This window comes from Ictidomys tridecemlineatus, chromosome 7, assembly GCF_052094955.1.
Source record: "Ictidomys tridecemlineatus isolate mIctTri1 chromosome 7, mIctTri1.hap1, whole genome shotgun sequence".
In the NCBI taxonomy this organism is placed as follows: domain Eukaryota; kingdom Metazoa; phylum Chordata; class Mammalia; order Rodentia; family Sciuridae; genus Ictidomys; species Ictidomys tridecemlineatus.
The window spans coordinates 30547861-30571983 of record NC_135483.1 but is presented as its reverse complement, the minus strand read 5'-3'; the positions used below and the strand labels follow the sequence as shown (position 1 = coordinate 30571983).

The following is a 24123-nucleotide window of genomic DNA, read 5'->3' as shown; positions in this document are numbered from 1 at the left end:
TTTCACCTTGATCACCACTGTGTTCTCTGTATCAAGAACAGCACCTGATACATTCAGGTCTTCACAGCAATGAGTTGGAGCTGAGAGTCCCTGATACATGCACCCCAGTACTTGATATTGCTCATGACCCAGTAAATGACTGGATGATTATAGGTTTTTAATATATACAGATAGATGTGATTCATATGTTATTTATAAAATCTTGAGAACATTTTGCAATTATCAACCTCAGGTTATAAGTATACAATAAAACAGTTCAATTTAGTATTATGGTCCAGGACAATAAAAGTTCTTGAAATCGGGTAATGACATTATTGGACATTTCAAGGAAGAATTCATAGAATTTGCACTTGTCTTGGAAGAAGGAAAGCATTGCTATGAATGTAATGACAGAAGGCAGGGAGGGCCGTCCATGGAGATGGAACGTGGCAGGGTGATTGTTTAAGGGTTTATCTTAAGCTTTACTCCCTAAGAGGTTTTCCTTGTGTCTAATCAATTATCCAGTTCCCTAATTATTTGGACATAGGAAATTGTGCAGTGGAAAAATGAGATGTTCCTAGAAGTGTTCTCCTTCTATCTTTGATGGAATCCTAAACTTGCTGAAGAAATTATATTTTGGGATATGATAAAAGAGAGAAGAATCCTTTGAGAACAGCTAGTAGAAAAAGAATTTTCCTAAAACAGGATGAATTCAGTCTGAGCTAAGAGTATACTGTTGCTGGTGTGTTTCATCTTCTCTGTGCCTAGTCCCTGCCAGTAGTTTGGTGAGGATTTCAAAGGAAGCCATTATGTTGAAACTCGTTTTATCAAAATAATTTTAGTTGAGATAGAGTGATTTATGTGTTATTTATTAATTCCAAAAATAATTAGATCTAGTAGATGACCTAATTATTAACTATGATATGATGAGGTACCCATGTTTTTAAACTATAAAGTGATACATCAATATATGCTTTTTGTGCATTTTAAATGTATAGGTACTAATAATACTATTGTAGCCACACAAGTACCTGAGATTGAATTTCCTGCCACGGAATGCTCAGGGTCAGGTTTACTTTAATTTAGAGAAAAGTGACATTTCTGATACATTTCAGCAATTGGAGTGAACTTCATGTTTACTGGAGCCAACATCTGTGTTAATTGCATTTGTTCAGCACTCAGTGCAGGCTTTGTAGAGGAAGATTTCATAAATACCTTTGATGATTGTAAAATATACTCTCTGGGTACTTTACCACTGACTCAATTGACATATTGACTTAGAAAAACCTGACACCTATAATCTTTCTAAATTCACATTGGGACTCAGCTAATGGAGCAATATGAATCATTGGTATTTAATCATTTCTTTGTGATACTGACAGGTAATTCTTTTTCATCTATTAGAAAATTTTACACACATTCAGTTGACATTTTTGTATAACCTTCTCTGTCTGCCTTACTTTTAATCTCAAAATAAAGAAAAGGTATTGACAAGAAAGCAGTCAGAGTAAAAGTTGAACTAGTAGAGTCTAATTTTAAAAACCTATCTCATTTGGTGAAGGTTTTGCTGCTTGATGCTCTTGAAAATATTCCCTTAGCCACTATGCCACCATGAATGTATATTTGATGAAGATTGAATCCAAAATTTAAAATTCCACTTGTACTTAGTGACCCTAATATTTCTTTCATTTATGTTATAATGTGCTAATAGATGTTAAGCCCCTCTCCTACAGGAAAGGGGGCCTCTGCTGAAGCAGAGTGTGTGTGTGTGTGTGTGTGTGTGTGTGTGTGTGTGTTCATCAGGTGTTGGAGAGTGAGGCCAGATATCCATTGTAAAGAATGCTGCACCTTTTACAACATGGTCATTTTAATTTCTTCCCACTTTGTATCCTTATCTACCCACTTCTTTCTATGTATGTGTATTGCCCTGGAAAATTCATTTAAAGATTAATTTGTGTAGTTTAAACGAGATTCAAATATCCTGGTTCACTCTGATTTTGAGTGTTTGACTTTTGGCTTCTCATTATAATTCATGCTAGAAATTTGATGATAATTATCCTGAAGTAATAGCCACTAAATGATCTACTGAAGACTCTTTGAGGTTCACACATATTGTTTGCTATAAATTCCATTCTGGGATATTATTGTAAAATGTGATTTTTAAGAAAATAGTGGGATTGTATGAACATCAAGTATCTACATTAATTAAGATTAAAAATTTTGCTCATGTGTTTATGAGGTTTACTACCAACATAATAAATCCACACTTGGAAGGTATCTTTAAACATGTTATGGTTTAGATGTGGCGTCCCCCAAAAGCTCATGTGTAACACAATGCAAGAATGTTTGGAGGACAAATGATTGGGTTATAGTCTTAACCTAATCAGTGAATTAACCGCCCCCCCCCCAATGGGATTAACTGGGTGGTGACTGGAGGCAGATGGGGTGTGAGTGGAGGAAGTGGCTCATTGGGGGCATGGCTATGAGGTATATATTTTGGAGTATATATAGATTTGGAAAATGGAGTCTCTCTCTCTCTTCTCTCTCTCTCTCTCTCTCTCTCTCTCTCTCTCTCTCTCTCTCTCTCTCTCTCTCTCTCTCTCCTTCCCAATCATCCCGTGAGCTGCTTTCTTCCTCCACACTCTTCTACCATGTTATTCTTGCCTCACCTGGAGCCCCGAAGAATGGAGCTGGCCTATTATGGACTAAAACCTCTGAAACCTTGAGCCCTGTAATAACTTTTCCACCTCTATAATTGTGTTGGTTGGGTCCTTTAGTCACAGCAGCAAAAAAAAATCTGACCAAAACAAAACATAAATTACAATGTATTCTGTTTTGTAAAGAAATCACTCAAAAGAGAAATTCAGATATAAAAATATACGGAAAGAAATATTCTTTCTGCAAATTTCACAAGAGTTTGGAGCCCACATATTTTAGCTTCAATCAAACTTTTGCATGAAATCCATAATCAATCCTTTAAGTCATAACATGAGCCATAGAAATGTAATTTATTTAAGTTAGACTTTAATGTAAAGTTATTTTAAATCATGATTACATTTTCATTCTTTATTCTGCTCATGCCATAAGCTCTATGTGTGTGAATCACATGTTGCATTTAATTTTATTTTTTTATTTTATTTGAATTTTTAGAACTATGCAGTAGGACACTTAGAAAACATTTTTTAAATTTTTGGAATTGAAGACAACTTCATGTACTATTAGTTCATCTTAACACCTATATATAAGGAAAGAACTGATGCAGGTTTTGCCTCTTTACATGAAGAACAAAGAGATCTTTAAAATACATATGATATCCTGGTTTCTGTGAAACCTCTAAATTTTCCCAGAAAGTGATTACCAGAATAACTACTTGTTAATTACCACCTTTGCTTTGAGGTAATATTTATTTTCATGAAAAACATTAGTATTTATGTAAGACCAGTCAGTGACGCTCATCCTAATTCAGGAAAAATGTGCATTTTTATTTTAAAGTATATTCATTTTAATCACTTCTCCTTGTGACCCAAACCTTTGTGTAGCATAGTTTCTCTTTCTTATTCTGTGCTATTTGCAGTAAAAATAACAAGATGCTTTTTCTTTGTATATATAGAGGCTTCCCCCCCAAAAAAAACAAAAACAAAAAAAAAAACTTATGATACTTTGCTTCTTCTGTTATGGAGAGACGAAAACATACCATAGAACTACCACTCTTCCAAAATTGCTATTGCCCTTCATCAGCTGAGTGCATGATAAGAATTATGAACACATTTCATTTTTCCTTCTTTGTCCTAGAATTTTTTTTTAATAACTGCTAGGATCTTATTGTATATTTCATGTTGGAGGAGAAAGTAAACACAGAAATATAACTAGTCGGTGTGTATGGTGAAATAAAGTAATATTTGGTTTCTGACTTCAGCAATATTTTGAAGTTACATACCATATATGATAGAAAAAATTATTCTTCTGAAACTCGGACTTGCTTGTCATTGTCTCAGTAGTGACTTGCAGTTTCAAATCATTGTCTGAATAATAAAGCAGTATTTCTGTTACTTATGATGTTGAGAAGTGAATGCTAAATATGTAGTCACCAAGCATTCATTTGCTTACTGACAAAAGCAATGACCTAGGGATCATAAGTGAGTGCTAATGTTTTGTTGCTTGCTAGTGCTGTATGGGTTTTTGTTGTACAAATAGACATCATTTGTAGACTCCTTAAATGAGCTCCAAAGGAATTATCAGAGATGAAGTAGGTAAAATCATTAAGGAGAAATTCAGCGTATCCTATACATAGAATTGCCATATTTAACATGGCATTCTCTTTCCTGTATGTTGAAAAATCTCAGCAGGGAAATTGTTATTTTTAATCAGAATGCATATAATGTTTCCGTCTAGGTTAATGCAGAGTGAAATAGATGAGTGTGTGACAAAAGTGCCATCTCATCAAAAACCCTGCCCTGAGCACTGAGAATCCATCAGTGAAGGAAGTAGGCAAGCTTCTAACTCTTGCATCATTAATAGAGGGAAAGGGGGTCACAGATAATTCACAAGAAAATACATCAATGATGAATAACCTGACAAAATCATAAATAAAACAGGGTGATGGGGGGAGATGACATTTCTGAGTTTAGACCTAGAAAACAAAGAAACCAAATTATGTAAATTTTTAGGATGCATGCATTTCAATTCTAGTATGAAGTTTTGAGACTACTTCAATTCCTAGGACCACAAAGGAAAGTGTGAACAGAACAGTAAAGAGGCACATAGAGATGAGACCAGTGAGGGGAACCAGTCTGGGTTGTGCAGGTTATGGTGAGTGACTTGGAACCTGCTCACAGTGAGATAAGTCTATGGAGGGACTGAGATAGTCCCATTTACATTTTTCAAAAATCACTTTGCTCTTTTTTTGGAGAATGGACTGGATGAGAGGAAAAATGTAACAGTATAAGGAAGCCACAGTAGTGTTCAAAGAAGGAATAATGTTGAGTTAGCCAGTGTTGTGGCTAGAGTCTTCTTCAAACTCTCCATATGACCCTTGCTACAAAATGTGCCCTACTTCTGAAGAATAGGACTTTTGCCTATCTAAACACTTCCTGTTTTAATCCAAAGAAAAGGATGTAGTACTTCCTTACCATCCTCAATCCAGGATTTAGATTGTCAATATCCTTTTCTTCACATGGAGATTACTTTGAAACACCCAGGTGGTTTTGATCAAATTGTCTATACTTAGAATATTAATCTTAAGCTCCATTAAAACCCCTACAGACACAAGAAATAACTTAAACTGACTAAGTAAATATTAAATGCCAAGAAGATGAGACTATCCATAAATTCACAATCTTTGGTACTTTTGGGTTGTGCTATGACTTGAAAGTTATGATTTGATGACCAATAACTGAGACTCCATCGGGCTAGAATAGGATTATAGAAATTTCCTTATAAAATATTTTTAGGCATTGAAGCATCATTTTAAAGAAACTGTGTTTTGGTAAAGTAATTTGGGAGATCTTACCAGGTAGCACAGCAGGGCTAAAGAGATGAGTGGACAATCTGTTGGCCCCACAGGGCTTGTGCTTACAAGGGCTCCATGCTGGGTTGAGTGCTCTCACTCTCTTGAGTTCTTGATCATTTTTTTTAACAAGAGTCCTCATATTTTCATTTTATACTGGGTACTCTAAATTATATAGCCAGTTCTGAATATAAGACTCAGTCTCTATGAAAAATCTATACATGTACTTATAATAAGGCCCAGAGAGAGGAAGAGGCGAGATGAATAGATTTGATTAAAGGGATTTGTATGAAAGCAAATTCCTCACCTATAGAATAAGAACTATTAGCACAGAAGACTCTTGGGTACCTGCGTACAGTCCATGCCTACCTGATTTGTGCCTATTCATGACAAAATAAAAACATTATTTTTATTTTTTATTTGGTGTATTCCAGTCAAATGTCTGCTCTTTATTGTGACAGTAGATTCATCTTGCCCTTTTTGTTCTACATCTTTTGTTTTGTATCATGTTGGTACAAAGTAGCAGCTTTTTCTTTGTTTTTTGAAACAAAACTAATTTGTTGTTTGAAACAAAACACCTAATTTCAGCCCAGTGTTTCTGCTTTACTTTTCCCTCTTTTTTCTAATCCAAACTTCATTTTTCTCTTGGTTATTCCCAAAAGCAATGAGGTGCCATTCACAAATATCTAAACCTGATTTTTTTTTTTTAAAGTTGAGTAAAAAGTCATCAGGACTAAATTCACATGAGTGTTAGAACTTCTTGTAAGACAAATTCAAATTTGGAGAGGAGTTGCCTTCCTTTGACCCCAGAACTTATCACTCCTGTATTGTTTCATAAATTCATCCCATTTTATGTCTCAAAGGAGTGCAACCATTTTCTTTTCATCTTGGTATCCCCAAAGCTTAGCATAGAATGGTAGATTCAAGAAGCCTTCAATGAATGTATAGAAAGTAAATATAAAAATCAAAATCAACAAATGAAATATTTTAAACTAGAATTGACTCTGAAATGAAGGAATATCTCCCTTCTGTCAGCACTTTTATGGTGGCTCCAACCTTTCTTAGCCTGAATCTTGGTTAATAGATGTATTGCAACTGTAATAAGAAGTTAAGATAGGCATTCTGTCTCTGTTTCAGCTGAAGCTGAGAAAGCATCTTCTACCCCCACATTTCAAAATAAGGCATGAGTCCACTAAATGAAGACTTGAAAAGCTAACAGTCACAAGCTGATTTTATGAGCCACAGCTGATAACCCATCTTGAGCTAATGTAACAGTTTGGAGATGAGAACAGGGTTTGCAGGAAGCTGTTGGTATTCATGGAATGTTATCCTATCCCAACCCTCAGAACAAAGGCATGAGGGCTGTCTTTACCTCTCCTAGCATAGATAAGGGCTTTACTGGGACAAATCAGAGCGCCTGAAGAAACCAGGGTTAGACTTTAAGTCAAACTTGAGAAATAAAGAGGATTAGAGACTACAGCTGCCTGGGAAGTCTGACAAGGCATTGCAAAGAGCTGCTGAGTGGTAGCTGTGCTGAAACCTATGAGGCAGAGTGCTTGTTTCCTGTTGGCAGGACTGCCTGTAGAAAAAGAAGTGGTCTGAGTGTTAGATCCAGTCCAAGAGGACTGCCTGGGGGAGGGAGGTGACCCCAGCAGAATGAACAAGAAGGTCCACTGCCAGATCCTGATGCTGGGCAAGGAGCTCTTAGTGACCAGTAAGAGGAGCTGCATCCACCCACAAAGAGGAGATGGAAAAATATCGTCAATGTGGAGGAGACCACAAAGTTACCCATAAACTATCTTTCCCACCAAAAGGAAAAGCCAGCTTTACCTACCTAATAAATTGCAGAATTCTAATACCAAAAAGAAGACACGCCCCCCCGCCCCGTCTAGTTTCAGTAGTTGAACCTAGAAGGGATTCAGCAGATATTGGTGAACAGGAAGACATGTCACCTCATGGGGCTATCATTACAGGAATGATTATTAACATCGCAAGATAAGAGAATTATAAGGTTCAGGCTAAATATCTTACTTCACATTTCAGTTCTAGTCCAGAACTTGTATTTGCATTTCATCACAGCACTATTTAAATGTGTAGTGCCACTCAGTGTGAGCTGTAAAGCTACCAAGTGTCATGAGAGTGCTTCAAGGCAGTTCTTTCTGTGGAGTTTTATGTTCTTGGTGAATCACTTCATCTTCAGGTGGTGGTTACTACATGACTGGCAGGACATAGGACAGTGAGGCTTAACTATGAATAAGACTATCCCTAACCTCAAGAAACTTACGGTGCATGAATTAAAGGCAGTGATTTGTCATTTTTCTAACATATAGCATGAGCTCAAGAAATGTGAATTCCATTACTGCCACTGTGTTACTAACAATTGAATTTGCATTCCCTAAAGATTTAAAAATATAAAAACTAACTGTAATTAAAGATAAATTGCTACTTTGGGCCATCATCAGATTTTATTTCTTATCCTTTAATAATGATTGACTGAATATACTGTTTTAAAGGACTGTGTAGGAATATTTTAGCAGTGCTTTGTGCAGTTAGAAATTAACATATGTGGGTATATATTTTTCCTGGCTTTCTTAATATATGATCTTTTGCTTTTCTGCTTTCAATCTCCATTTGATTTTTGTTTCTAATATAATTTACCACCTGCAGGAGTGTGAAGCCTAGAAAATGCAGGAGTGAAATGCTCATTAGCACATGGCAATAAATCAACCCATGTTTTAAAGGGTCTTCTATTCCAAGTCTATTTATTAGACCATGTATTCCACCATAATTTTCATATTTCAAAATTGGTCTAGGTCATAGATCAGAAGACAGCTCTATTTCACACAACTGTAATGAATACTGTGGCTTTCTAACCAAAGAGATCTGACTGTAATTTATGGAGAAATCTTTGAAACACTGCGACAGAGCCAAACTAAGAATAAAATAAGATGTAGAAAAAAAACAGAACCTCATGCCCTGGGAGTCTTCTTACAAAGACAGGCACAGAACCTATAGGAAGGGGTAATTAATTCATTGTTAACTGACACATTAAGTCATTCATGTAGTAAATACTTTTGGTGAGCAGGTAAATTTCAGGTTTCTATTTTACATGCATAAGAATGTGAAATGAAAGAACAGAGAAATGTGAATATGAACAAATATATATTAGACTGTGTGATAAATACTTTGGGATGTAGATGAGCACAGAATAGTGGAGTAGGAGACAGAACAGGAAAATGAGAGACAACCTGGTTAGAAATGTGGGGAATGGTGTCCCTGAGGAAACTTACAAAGTGAGAAGCAATCAGCAACTCGAAGAACATTCTAATCAGAGGGACTAGCATGTGTAAAGGCACCGAGGAAGGAAAGAAACTGACATATTTGGGAGCCTTAAAAAATATCAGTGCAGCTAGGAATAAGGGCAAGAAGAATGGTCCAAGATCTGGTAGGAGATAAATACAGGGCTGTAGAGACCATTGAAAGAAGTTTAGAAATTTATCCAACCACAATGGGAAGCAATTCAATCCCACAGTTCAGAAGAATGATCTGTTTTACACCTTGTGCTTTAAAATACTTGTTGTGCTGCTGTAAGAATAACAGGTAGTAGGATATAAAATCTAACCGGGGAGATCAACATGGAGGCTGTAGTCTGGAGAAGTGATGATGAGGGAGGTGGTAGTGGGAAATAGAGAATGGAGAGATTTAGGATATAATTTTGAAGCAGAATAAAGGGAATTCGTTGATGAATTAAACGTGGAGACTGATGAAAAGGAATGAATCAAATATAACCTCGAGGTATCTGGCTTGAGTAATTGTGAAGACAGGAGAGGAGGTTAGGGCCAAGTATAGGAACTGAGAATTCGTTTATGGACATTTTAATTTTAAAGTTTGTACATATAATGAATAATGCCAAGTAGCTCACAGAATATTTAGGTTTTCAGCTCTGGGAAAAGTTTTGGTGGGAGGTGTAAATGTGGGAGTCTTCAGCATATGAATATTTAACCCCATGGGGATGAATGAACATATCTAGGGAGATAGTAAAAATAGAGCAAAGGGAGGCTTAGCTTCATCAGACCCCTCAATTTTCAAGTTGTGAATAGTTGAATAGAATAAGAGGAGTTCTAAGGATTAATGTAAAGAGAAATATGAGAAGATTCCAAGGATATAGACAGTTTCAAGATAGAAAGTTGAGTGCTAAAATGTATGAGTATGTATCACAACCAACACTCGATATGCATCATGTTTTGTTACACTTTTCAGAACTTTTTGAGATGAGTGCTATTTTTTATTAGATCCATTTTACACATGAGGAAAGTGTAGAGAGATTAATAATTTGCTCCAGATCCTACAACAAGAAGCCAAGTGTTGGACCCAGATGCTCTACCTCCATAATCCATAGCCTTAACCTCTGAGCGATCTTCTTCCACAAATACCCTGCAATTAAGAGGCTCAGAAAAAAATACAACTCCCAAAGCAACTCTTTACACTGACCTTGTGAAGTTATAGAAAATGTAAATAAATAGATTTGTGAAAGTGGTGGTGCGAGGCATTATTAGAGAGGGTTACTCAGTGAAAGGGGTTTGAAACTGTGTCCTGAAGCAGAAAAGAAACAGAGGAAGGGAAGGTAGCCTTGGAGAGAACAAGTAGGAAGGGGTGGTAAATGATGGCACTTGGGTGAATGCTGGAGGAAGTGGGTTAGCAGGAAGGGAAAGATCAGAAACCAGGATGGGAGGAGGTAACAGAGGAAGAAAGCCTGAGAAGCTGGTGTTGAGGAAAGAGGAAATTTCTCTCCCCGTCTTATATTTCTTTCTTGGTGAATAAAATAGGAAGTTATTTTCTTTCTGAAGGATCTAGAAAGAGAAATATAGCTTTATAGAGTTTCTGTTGGGAAGAGAGTGATCTCTTTAATATAATCCTCAAGATTATATATGTTTATTCAACAATAGTCTAAAAATCCAACTTTGTTGTACATGGAGCATGACATAGACTTCATGTTTGATGTCACTATGATCCAAATAGAAGAAAACTTAGCAATTAAGAGATCCTGAAATTGGGGGAGAAGACATGGCATACTCTTGCTAAAGGAACTTAACTAGGGCAGTTTTCCAAAAAGTTCTTGTCAATCCATAATATAATCCATGATGCAATCTTGCATTTTAAAAACCACAAAATTTTCATTTAAAAATATTTAGAATGACTGAAGGGTGTTGAATATATTCATCAATAGGATAATTTAGTCTACAGAGGTCATGAAATAATAGATTAATTTTTTAATTCCTGAATTTTTTCTTATTCTCATGATTTGGGAAAATTTAGATGGTGAGATTATTGTACTACATTGTCGTTTAACTATAAACCATTGGACTTTGGCCCAGATTATTATTACTAGCAGAAACTACCTTGATTAAGTTTGGAATTGCCTTATGTTGTACAGAAGCAAAACTACATTTTCATCAGCTAGTCCATATGTTTTACACAGATCGTTTGTAATAGGCCCTGTTAAAAATAGATTCCTTTAATCAGCAATGTTGGATGGAAGCCTAAATTCTTAAAATAGTCTTGTGTATTCTGATTCCTTCTTCCTAAAATGAATAAACAGAATGCAATCGATGTGGCAATAGCATGTTACAAATCATTTCATCAGAGGTAATGAAATTAAATTTCAGCTCTGAGAGTTATTGCTGAAGACGGTTCAGCATTTACAAGAATTTGACTTCCAAATCCTTCAAGCCCTAATCTTTGGATTTACATAATGCATTTCCACTTTCAAGCTTTTCCAGTTGAAAGGCTTTGAAGTTCCAACATAAAAACTGAAATAAATTGGATATTTGTGTAATTTTAAAGTGAATGCTTGTAATATAATGGACTGATCAGAAATTACATGGAGGGGGAAACTCATAAAATTTTTGACTGCTGTTAACTTAGAACTCTGAAACTTTATAGTGAAAGATTATGTGCAAAAATTCTTAATGATTGTCCCAAGAACATGTAACATGTGTGCCTAATGAATGCCATTAAACTGCCATCTTATTGGATTGTTAAAAGCAGTAGATCCTGAACTTGAACCCAGGTCTTTGATTCCAGAGGCCTTGCTCTTTTTATTCCATAATACCACCTCTGAATTTTTTTACATAAGGATTTGGACTTATCAAGTTCAGAGTGTTTAATTACAAGTTGTTAAACTGGACTTAGTGAATGAAGAATGAAGACATTGTTTGAACTTATCATAGTATTAATAATGGAGATGAGACAATTTCCTTTTTCCATACAACCTGTAAGACACATTCCCATAAATGATCAGGGAGAAGGCTATGTTAGTGGGTGAATTAAGTTAATTATTCTATCTTCTAACAAATTGTCCTAAATCTTACTCTTTTAGTTTATTTTCATGAGATTTTGTGTAGACTTGCTTGCATTTTTGCATTCTTGTGGTTTTTTACCCAATGGTGAAAGGATTCATGCATTCAACTACTTATTTCTTAAGTGCTTACTACTCTTACTACCAAGCACTGTGCTGAGTCCTAGTAATAAAATGAATTTTATTTTACAATTTCCATGAATGTATTAATTATATCTGATGGTGAAGACTTCTAATAGAAAATACTTTTCTAATATATGCCTTTTCTCTGAGCCAATATAAGCTTGAATATAAATAAACCAACTAGCAAACTTAGAGGACTTGGATGCCTTTTTCATGAAGGTTCAGTAAGAAATGATTCGTATTTATTCTAGAATATACTAAACTTTGGAGAGGCAGAATTGGTTTAGAATTTAATTTCTAGTATTTATAGCATAAAACTAGGCATAAAACAATGAATCCATCTATGCTTCTATGCAATTCTTAGTATTTATACTATCTTTGCCTTTCAAAGTTGAGCTTAATAATAATTTTGGTTTTTCTTTTTGCATGAATTTCTAGCAAACCATCCCTATATATTATTGGAACTATGGCTTAGTTCTTTTAAATTTTCTGTTTTCTGAATGTCCAAGATGGAGGAAAGAATGAATATTTTAGAATGAATATGGGGCTAGAAACAAGTCTTATAATAATAAATATCTAGTTAATGAATAAATTTGTATATATATATAAGACCATTATATATTATGATAATATATGTTGTATATCATAATATTACACAGTTACATATAATATTGTGTATTATATTATAATATATCATTATAATATATATTTATATAATGATTATATATAATAGTTAATTGGGTCCCATTAACTATTCCAGTACCAATTTGTGTTTCCAAAGGCCCACATTAAGGAGAGTTTCCATCTCGATCTTTCTGTTTGGGGACATGAAAAATAGAATGGCCTTTCCAGTTGTAGAGTAGGCTGGAATTGGCATTTCTATATCCTCAGGGGACTGTTTTCTTGTTTTAATGCCTAAGTTTCCAATCTGTCATTTCTTCTGTGGTTGAACTTCTGAATATGCTGTTCTTTGCTGATTTTGTGGTTCATTTTTAGCTGCTGATTTTCAGTCAGACTGTATACAACAAGTAACAAAAGGCCTTAATTTTGCAATGTGAAAATTTTTAGGCATTTGCTCCCCAAAGCTCTTTTTGAGTGACTTGAGACTTTTGCAGCAGCCACAGTATCCAACTTGGAAAACCTGCATTCTCAGCAGCCTTACTACTTTAAATAATATTCTTACATTAGCTCATTTAGAAAGCAAGGAGACAGCTTCTCTAACAGTAATGAGATGTGCAAACCACAGATGGTCTTCTGGCTGGAAATTACTGGAAAGGACTACAAGTGTTGGGCATTTGGAGTACAGCCGTTCTCATGCATCTATGCACATGTATACACATATGTGTGTTTGTGTAGTATACAACAAATGAATGGAACAAAGTATAGATTTGTACAACTACCATTAGCACTATAGATTCCTGTGGAATTTTACCAACTGCTTTCACAGAAAGTAAGACATTTTATGCTGATAATAGCTTTTTTAGGTAAAGCAGGTAGATGCCTGAATGCCATTATTATAGGCAAGACTTACAATGTTTAAGTCCTTGCCCAAACTCACCTTACTTCTGTGTATGAGGAGCTGAAATTTACCTCTACTTTCTAATAATGAACTGTTAAATGTTATGGATTTAGGTTAAATGTCCTGGATTTTTGCTTCTCCATCACTTTCTCTAAACCTTTGAAAATAGGAAATAGGACACCTACCTCATAAGTTTTTTTGTGATTAACAAAAGTTATGTATGAATAGCATGTGGTCTTGTACCTAATACATTATAAATTGTCAATGACCAATCATGTTTGCTTTTCTTTTTTTGCTTAACAAAATCTTATATATCCCTTATGATATGCTAGGTATAATAATAGTCTTCTAAGCACTTTTCCAAATATCAACTTAATTCTCATATAATTTTAATAATATAGATATTATTAATAACTTTATTTTACCAGTGAGCAAACTGAGGTGAGGTTAAGAATATTTACCAAGAGTACACAGCTAATAGATGTTGTGTTAGGAATTCAGTTCTATTAGTGACATCTCATGTCTATAATCTTCAGTGCTGTACCATTATTCTCACTATATACAGTCAAATATATAGAATGTGGTATATGGATAAGACTTTTGAAACTTTTGAAAGAGACAGAGCATGTTATACAGCAAAGATGAAGAACATTGCTTGGCCACGGCTTGCAGGGAAGATTTAGAAGAATGAAAATGGTTGGAAAGGGAAAACCCCAGAAAGTGAGAGGAGAAGGGAAGACAAGAGCAAAACAATATAACAAGTGATGGATAATAGTACAAATGGGTTCCATGTGAAGCCACAGTGACAGCTATTGAAATGGAGAGAAGTCTCCTCTGTGGCAAGCAATGCAAAGCTGCATTCCATTACTACTGGCCTGAACCCTGGGCTTCAACATGTCCACTAACTCATTTAAGTTGAAAACTCCATGTATTCTATTCAAAAGGTGCTTCAAAAAAGGAGTTCACAATTTCTTGTGCTTCTCATAAAGTGGAAATAAATCTTGCAAGGATAAAATTTAGCTGATTACTATGAGAGTCATTCTGTTTAAATTGTTTGGTGTTAAAAGTGTTCTGCCATTTTTTTCTCTAGTTCCTGTGACTTCACACTTCATCATTAGCCTGTTAGGCTTTTCTGCTCTTTGGAGAACTGGTTGAAAAGGGCTTGGACCTATTTGTCAGAATAAGAAACTCAAAACACTCCTCACACTTCTTTGGCATTTCTTGTCCTTACTTCCTCATGGTCCACCTCTGCTTCTGAGTATGGTGTCTTAGGTCAGTCCAATACAGATTAAATATACATTCATGTGCATATTTTTTTTCAAGTGACTATCTAGGGTGTTTGTTTTCTGTAAGATATGGAGACTACTAATGAGTATCACATTGCTCACCAAACCAGAGACTTCCTTTTAACTTGTTCTCTTCATATCCACTATTCCTTTCCCAAAAACGCACACTCTAAAATGAGTGACAGCCCCTCCCCCCAGCCCCACCAAGTGCAGTGCAGCTCCTGCAGGTTCCATGTTTATCTACCACCATGCAGCAGCAGAGGAGCTGCATTTTTTGGGAAATGACCTAATGTCCTCAATGTCCCTGAGATATTAAAGAATTACACCATCCCCCTCCACAGTCATAAAGGGATTGGATTTTGCATCAGTGAGAACTTCCCAGGTGGGTACTTATTCAGGGCACTTTTCCAGAGAATGCTTACTTCATCTTCTGGGTAAAGATTTTAGTTTATCCCTGTTCTACAGATGAGGAAACTGAGCCTCAGAAAAGTCTCTAACACTATTACCATGCTGAAAGGAGATGTTGGAATGCCTCTGTGGAGGAGTAGGAAAGCAAGAATTATGAACTATCAGAGGACCTTCCTATAGAAGCCAGGCCAAGAGGGATGGCTCCTTTTACTCTTTTTCTATTCTTGATCCAAGATACTGGCACTCATTTTCCTTTGGAAATGCAAAGTACATTAAACAAAGATACTTTCGGTCCTATTAAGATATTATTTTTGTCTCTTTTGTAATGTTTCATTTATTATCAAAGCGTACTTTATCTCATGCACACCTACATATTCCATTATGTTATATTTACATTTGTTTAACACATTTAATTAAGAACATTGTTTAAAACTTAGAAAGACTTCCCCTTTCACGAAATTTGGAAATCGAAGGTAGCATTTAGCAGGTTTCCTTGTCAACCACAATAGTCATTTTTAGAATTGTTGGGGAGTAATTCAATTACCCACACAGTTCTGCTCTCTAAGAATGTGCAAATGGAAGTCTCCTCTTCAGTGAGCCAGGAAACCTACTAGTAATGTTGTAAACTTCAATTACAATGATAAAACCCTGATACCTTTCAAGTACTGGTGGGAGAGGTGCTTGGTGGGGAAGGGAAGAAAGAAGAAAGAAAATAACAAAGTGTCATGTTCTTCTCCATTTGGCCTTTGGGCATCCAGCACTGTGTTCTTTGCTCATTCCAAGGAGGTTATGAAAAGCATTGGGGTACACTTGGGCGTTTTGAAGTGATGTGGAACTCTATCAGCTAAGGTGTCTAGTGCTTTATATAATATAAGCTGACACCTGATTTCTTATATTCTAGTTAATTTGTTGCAGGTCTCCCTCCACAATAATGATGGCTGCTCAACAGTGGGTTTTTTGTTTCTCCTGTTTTGTTCACCTTATATCCCTGTACAAAGATCAGTTATTCAAGAAATCAGTGAACAACCCATTTCAGCTCATGGAAAGGCAGGGGATGGAATTGGGAAACAGTGATCCCCAGTGTGGAAAGCATTTTTAGCTAGATTCTATTCTACTCTGTCAGTGTTTGGGAAGCTGAAAGGAAGCCCAAAAGTTTCACTGTATTTATTTTTACTATTACCTTTTTGTGGCATTAGTTATTCTGTAACTATATATAATTTCATTGTAAATGAGTACATTTAAAAAGTCTTTTATTATCTTATGGAAAAGTTTTATCAAAGTGTAACATAAAAATGCAAAAATTTTGAAACATGAAATTCTCATCAAGCCAGTACATCCTGGAACCCCATGCCCAGACCAGGGAACAAAACATTAGTAGAATCCAAGAACATCTTCATGTTACCATCAGTGGAATGGCTTCTCACATACAATTTTGCCCGCATTTGAACTTTATATAAATAGCATCATGTTCCCAGAGTGGTCTCACCATTATGTACCCGGAGATTTCCACTTGTTTCTTATCACCACAGTATCATGTGTTTTATATTGTAGCCATTCTGTTTGATGTTATGAGTGCAATGTAGCATTCTCACGAATGGCATTTCTCACGAATTATGCCATTGAGCATTTTTTAATATATCTGTTAAAAATTTGGATGTCTATATCAAGAATGTTAACTATATAATATTTGTGACATGTAGACAATAAGTATTAATGATATAGGTGATACTTAAATGACTAAAACTTATAAAGACTTCTTTCATTAAAAATCATTTACTAATTGATAGATTGTGTTCCCCTTAATATGCTTTTGCTCTGATAAATTTGATGCAATAGGTTAACTGTGAATAACCCTCTCTGCTGGATGGTCTGAGGTTACAAAGATATAAAAACACCACAAGGCATAGGAATTTTCCAGAGGAGATCACAGCCTTGAAGCCTGAGCAGAGTCTGATAGTGGGGGCAGGAAGTAGAATCCAAGGTATTGGAAAATCTTGAATAAAGTGTGGAGGTGTGAAGATGTACAAAGCATTTAGGAAATTGCAAGTGTTCCGGGGTGATTATCACAGATAATAAAGACAATTGCCACCTTGCTTTCAATAAAGAACTAAATCTTAAAAACAAAACAAAAAAATGACAATATTAGCTTCCAGAAGGTCCAAAGGTCAAAAGTAATGAGGGTAGAAAATATTTCATGGCTTTTGATTTTCATGTTAGTTTGGCCTAATATCAGCTCTTTAACACATACAAAGTGAGCAACACATTTATTGTCGTTAAGTATACTTGGAGAAAAAAAATGTGAATTTTGTAGTTTTTAAAGCTATCATGTTTATTTACAGTACAGTAAACCAAAAGGCATTAGTAGCCTCCAGTTAAAAAATAATCACTTCCTTATCTTATATGAGTTACAATTATTTAAGTGACACTCTACTATATTATTAAAAAAATACTTCCTTCAGAAATGAATAGTCGAACACATTATCTTTGTCCAACCCCTTTTATTTTGCTATTAGAAGTACATTTTGGTACATTTTAGTGAGACCTTTCAAAAATGATTAGACAAAAGATTTATTTCCAACTGCTTTCAAAAATGAAGAATTTATCTTAAAATACTAAAGGGAAGGTTTATAATTTCTGAATAGATCTGGTTCTCTTTCAATCCATATAGAACTCTGTTGTTGAAAAAAAATATGATGGAGATAAACATGAAACAAATGTGAATTTCTGAATAGATCTGGTTCTCTTTCAAGCCATATAGAACTCTGTTGTTGAAAAAAAATATGATGGAGATAAACATGAAACAAATGTGTCTCCTGAGATGATATTCATAGCTTGTGGTGTTTTTTATCTGTAGGTTGAAGAAGAAGTCCCAGTCGGTGGATATCACAGCTCCAGGGTTCAATCCTTTGGCTGGTGCAGGAAAGCAAACACCCCAAACTAGTAAACCCCCTGCACCCAAGACTCCCATCATTGAAGAAGAGCAGAACAATGCAGCAAATACCCAGAAGCATCCTTCCCGAAGGAGTGAACTGAAGAGGTACTATACCATCGGTAAGTTTATGTAGATGTTTTGTGCAAGTGAGCTGATAAAATCTACCTAAATGGGATTGTGGGTCTGTGGATCTGCTTACTTAAGTGACCCCCTTGTTCTCTAATGTATGCATTTTTTATGATGGTTTTTGGACATTTTCTTACATAGTCTGAACAGGAAGATGGAAAAACACTGAAAACATTCAGAAAAGTTGGATGAAGAATCCGTTTTAAGGATCTTCCGTATCCTAGCCTAAGGGGAATATATATATTAGGTTGTCCAATTTTTCAGCTTAGGTGCCACTGTTTTCGTTTTAGTCATTTCTTAGCCAACACCATTGTTGTTTCTTGATTTTGTTCTTTTCATTTCCCCCTCGAGGCTCCCACGTCTCTGACCCTGTTCTGTCAGGTTCTTAAGACAGTGGTTGATGCCAGCCCATAATGAACAAAGCCACAACGAAAGTAGAAAGCTATTACATTGTGAAAGAGGAAGAATTACATTGTGGGTCTTTTTGGCTTTGCACATTGCTTAACTTTGGAGTAATTGAATAGAGAAGTCTTCATATGAGAGAGTAGTAGGTTATGAATAGGCTCTTGCTGGCATTGTGTTTCTTTTTTTCCAGATAGAATAATATCCTGAAATTTTGAACTTGTTTTTGAGAGTTGTAATTCATCAGACTCAACAAGTTGAAATAACAACTTTTGTGTATGTGTGTTTGTCTACCAAGTCTTTTGACAAATGCTTTTTAATTATAACAGTTTTCAATATCTTATGTGTATTTGAGATAAAAGGTCTTTAAACATGATGATGTGAAGGGGAGATAAATCCACCAAGGAAGATTGCTGTTTTGTCCTTGCATTTACTTCATTTTAAAGGAATCTGATCATATTCAAACGTTGTAAAAGTATAGAGTGTGACTTAAAGTGTTGTCCAAAGTTTTATCAAGGAGATCGCCATGTTTTCCTTGGCATCCACTATCCCCACCACCCCAATATGGTACTGTTTGTTTAAAAGCAATTGAAATTTTTCTCAGGTATTGTAGTTTATCGATCTAGAAATGATAGGAGACCATGTTTCTAGTTCTGAATCCGACTTCAATTTTCTGTGTGACTTTGTTATTCTCCAATGTCTTTGGGTTAAGTGGTTTCCATGTGGGGCTGGTGTTATTGCAGGATTTGGCAGCTCCAATCATGCTTTCCTTTTGTTCTATTTTATATGTCCCCTTCCTATAGCCACTCAAGCTTCTTTTCAACTTTTCAAGTCTTATTTTTCAATAGGCAACAAACATGATGTCATGGAAGATGTCCATATTCAGATAATAGGATTGATATAAGACAGTGTAGACAAGTGAATATTTCCCTCTTTTAAACTGTGACTGCATATTTCTAAAAACCAATCACCTAGAAAAGTCCATAAAGTTCATACTGTCTATTTGTCAATGTCTTTACCTCTGAACCTTAACCACATCTCTCACCTTCTATTGCTTTTCTGATTTATTAACTAAGAAGAGATGGTACTTTGCCTTCAGAAAATTGTTTATCCTACAAGCACAATATTCATTATAAATTAGAAAATGGGAAAGAAACACTTACTAAACTAAAGTAGAAAAAACAGAAGTGTTAATTGCTAAAAAAAAAAAAAGCTGAAACTGAATATTTTAAGTAGCATTACTCCTAGTGAATTTTTAAATTTTTCCATACCAAGGTTTAAACCCAGGGGCACTTAACAACTGAGCCATATCCCTAACCCTTTCCTTTTTTATTTTGACACAGGCCTCACTATGTTGCCAAGGTTGGCTTTGAACTTGTGATCCTGGCTTTGAACCTTCTGTAATTGCAGGTGTGCAACTCTGCCTGAATTTTTAGCAAATGAATTTGCAACAATTTGATTCATGTTCAATGCCAATGCATGTCTACTATGTTAAAAAAGACATTTGAACTTCAAGTTTAGTGTGTCTGTGTAATTCTTCTACTAATTTGCATCTGAAAATATGATTTTCAAGGCTTAATTATTAGAAACCATGTAATTGAAAATTCACTTTGCAAAACAAATCTACCTCATTATCTCTTTCAAAAATATTGGTAATAAACAAAACCAAAAATAGCAAAGACCATATATTGGTAATTTCATACACCGAAAACAAGTTAAATTCCTATCTTTTATTTTTTGTGTGTGGGAGGGTAGAGGTTTCTGGTATGAAAATCCTGGGCCTCACATATGCTAGGCAAATGTTCTACCACTGAGCTTTATACTAGTACCTCTGAATTCATCCTACACAATGCTGACAGATAGGTGTTACACTCTGTTTTTTTAGATCAGGGATAGAGCCTTAGAGAGGTTTGAGAAGATCCTATGAGCTATAGATGCTAAACTCAGCAAATAAACTTCGCGTTTTAACCTTTGACACTTCAGAACAAGCTTTCTATGTTACTGAAAAGGATTCTATCCTCTCCATATTGGTATACTGGAGGAATTTCTATGGATAATACAATGCAATAATATGTTATCATAATTTCTAGAGAATCTCATTGAGGGAAATTATGCTAACCAGTCCATCCACCACCCAACAGACCCTTTCATTGAAAGATGTCTTTCAAGATCAATTTAGGGTTCACACTGCTGGAAAAGCCTGGGAGCCCTCTTGTGACCAAGTACAGTACTACACTTAAATTCAGCAATGAATTTCTGTGTTGCTTACTGTATTTAACCTCAAGCAATAGTTTTAGCACTTAAGAGAATTTTCAAATAAGAAAATAAAGAAGTGGAAAAATTTTGAAGTCACTTAAGTATCCCTTGTTTGTTAATGAGTGACGGTGGTAACTTCTCTAGAAATTTCTTTTTGATCTCACAGCTCTTCTTTTCCAGGAACTTATATATAGGATCTACTTCCTTCTAAGAGAACCCTAGGAAATAGAATTTTTAGCCTCCTTGGATACATAATAGGTTCAGATTCTTAATCATTCCTAATAACAGCAATGTATTAAGCCTAATGTAGCATTAAAAATGACACAGCATAAACTCATAACTTTTTAATAAGAACAGGCATAATAAAATTTCCTTGACTTATAAAAAAGAGGGATACATAGACTGATTTCTGATGTAAAGTATTAAGAATCTCTATTGAAATTAAAAGGATAGTAATCACTATACCAGGACTGCAGCTTAGGTAAGAGTTTTTCCTGTTCCTCGTCTGTCACTTATGATACCATCTTGCACAAGTTATTTGTGTGTGTGTGTGTGTGTGTGTGTGTGTGTGTGTGTGTGTGCAGTGAAAGAGTTAGACCAAATCAGTATCTTTCTGTTGAAAACGACATTCACTTATTAGCGCAGAGTTCTTTGGTCAGAAGTCTATGTGGCATGGCTGGCTTCTCTGGTCAGGGCCTAACAAGGCTCAAATCAAGATGCTAGCTAGGTTTAGTGCCCATCTGGCATTTCAACTGGGAAAGATATGCTTCCAAGCTCATTCATGTTGCAGAATTAAATTGTTGCAGTCCTAGGACAGACACCTCCCCCATTCCTCTGCTGGATCTCATTTGAGGACCACTTTCAGCTAGCTGCTTGCTCTTTGAGCCAAGTGGCTTCTTCCATCTTCAAGTCAGGAAATTCTGTATCAAACTTTTCTCCCTTGGACCTCTGACTTCCTCTCCTAGGGACAACCAAGAACATTCTCTGTTCTTAAAGGACTTGTGTAATTAGGTCAGGCCCACCCAGATAACTTTTCTACATCAAGATCCACAAAGTCTAAGTACAGGAACAAAACCCATTATGTTCACAGTAATGAGGATTATACAGGTGTTCCCACCAGAGGGGCAGAGAATATTGAGGACCCTCTGAAATGTCCTGCCTAATACAGTTTAACACCACTACCTGGTATACACACATTGGCATACCAATACAGCTCAAACAAATTACTTCACTATCAGGTTTTGATGATTCTTTTTCTTTCTGAATAAGATTCCATTTTTAAATGGGATCTCAACTCCTTAATTTCATAGTCTATTTGTAACTTCTGTCCTGAAATTTGAAAAAAGTCATTGGATTAGATATGAAGCCCTTCAAATGCTTGAAATTCTATTTTAAAAAAGAATTATTGATTAGAACTAAAATAATAAAAAATGACTTAGTGAGCCTGCAGTACTGAGAAAACAGATGAAAAATAAGTAGAATTTTTCATTACCCAATTTTTGTCTGTGCTAGATGAAACTACATAACTTTGACAATGTATATAAAATATATATACTCTTTGAAACCACAGCCCCGACTTAAAGATAGGACATGAAACAAAATAATAAACTCAGATGTTTGTTATGCTGTAATATCTGGGTAGTTTATATTACTGCTCTGGATTCAGAGAACTGGATTACTGAATTCAGAAGTAAAGACTTCTAAAAAAAATTGTAAACTAAACTTAGAGCTATGTAGAAAACTGTGCATACAGGATCAAAAAATGAACTATCGCTCCCTAGATGGACGCATATGATTTTATGTAATGTTTGTTTCTTGCTTCAGGGATCAAGAGCAAGAGTTCATACATATCTCCCAGCTTCTGAGACTACTAGTCAAAGCTGCTGGTGTCTTTCCATACCAAGGACTTATGTTTAACAGGAAATAGGAAATAGGACAGCTCTTGAAATGGAGGTCCCTGCAATCAGAGTCCATGAGTGAAATGCCAAACACTGATTAGTCCCCATCAGGCCCTGCTGTGCAGAGAGAGAGTAGATGAAGCAGCTAAGAATGGAGAGAAAGGCAGAACCCAGCCCTGCTTTCAAGGTGGTCATCATGTGGGCTGGTAAAAGGAACACAGTGGTAGGTAGAATACAAGGCAGAATGCCCTAACCTCCAGGAGGAGGGCAAGAGATGAACAAGGGCCAGAGAAGGCAGGGAAGGCTGGCTCACAGGGTGGTGAAATTCACAGATGGAGGGACTTCATCCGATTGTGGACTCCTCATAGGCTGCACTGAACAAGACTCCCTCTGCACACTCTTTGCCTTCTTGCCAGTGGGTTCCTTTGGCATCCATACTTACTTGTGCTTCTGACCTGTGTTAGGGTGTCTGTCTCCATCCCAGGTCTCAATTCCTATGGGAAGGGAATGATGCCATCAAGTTCATTCACCAAACACTTTGTACAGTTTGAGGAACATAGTTAAATGCTAATTAAATGATGGGGACCAGAAAGGAGGAATTAGAAATAGTTATGACTTAACTCTTGCCCTTCTCAGTGAAGGAAAAGAGGGGAGAGTCTACTATGAACACATTTATTTTTTAAGTTCTTAAGTTTTAAAAATACTTTAAAAATATTTTTACTGATGCATTGTAATTATACATAGTAGTGCAATTTTCATGCTGGATTTGTTCATACACATAATGTAATTTGATCAATTTCATTCCCCCGTACCTTCCCTTCACTCCTCTCCTCTTTCCCGGTGATCTGCTTGCTTTTCTCCCACTCCTTGGCATTTGTTCTAAGATTGCAGTTTAAGGAAGAGTTTTGGAAGCTTCAGGGCATTAATGAAGGGCTGGAATTCCTACTGAGGAGAATAGTGAGTAAAGATAATACATTCTTTGCTTCTGTAAAAGAGACAGGAGGTGTCAGTGCCCCACTTTACTACTCATGCTCTGTAAATATTGTCTGCAACTTCATGGAGAAGGGAGAAAAAAAAAGCATTAGCCTTCCAAGGTTCTATTCTGCAGGTTTCCAAACAGGTCAGAGGAGGGCTTGTTTTGCTGACAGGTATCCAAGTAATACCTCTGGATCTTTTCTTCAACTGTGATATTCCCTCTCAAGTTCTTACCTTTTTATTGGGCAATCTCACTGGGCCCTTATGATTTCCTGTTTGTTCTCACGGATCAGTCTCCACTTTTCATCCTAAATTAATCTCACTATAGCACCTTCTCCTTGTAAGACACTACCTT

The 24123-nt window shown here is 35.8% G+C and overlaps 1 protein-coding gene across 7 annotated transcripts in view; it reads left to right on the top strand.

The window, feature by feature from the left end:
- Oxr1 (oxidation resistance 1) overlaps window positions 1-24123 on the top strand; it is a 381332-nt gene that overhangs the window by 156624 nt on the left and 200585 nt on the right. For all 7 annotated transcript variants that reach the window (XM_021724665.3, XM_078016782.1, XM_078016784.1 and 4 more), the window contains one exon: window positions 18034-18230. In XM_021724665.3, coding sequence (XP_021580340.1) covers window positions 18034-18230 — 197 coding nt within the window. Of the gene's footprint in view, window positions 1-18033; window positions 18231-24123 lie in introns of those variants that run through there.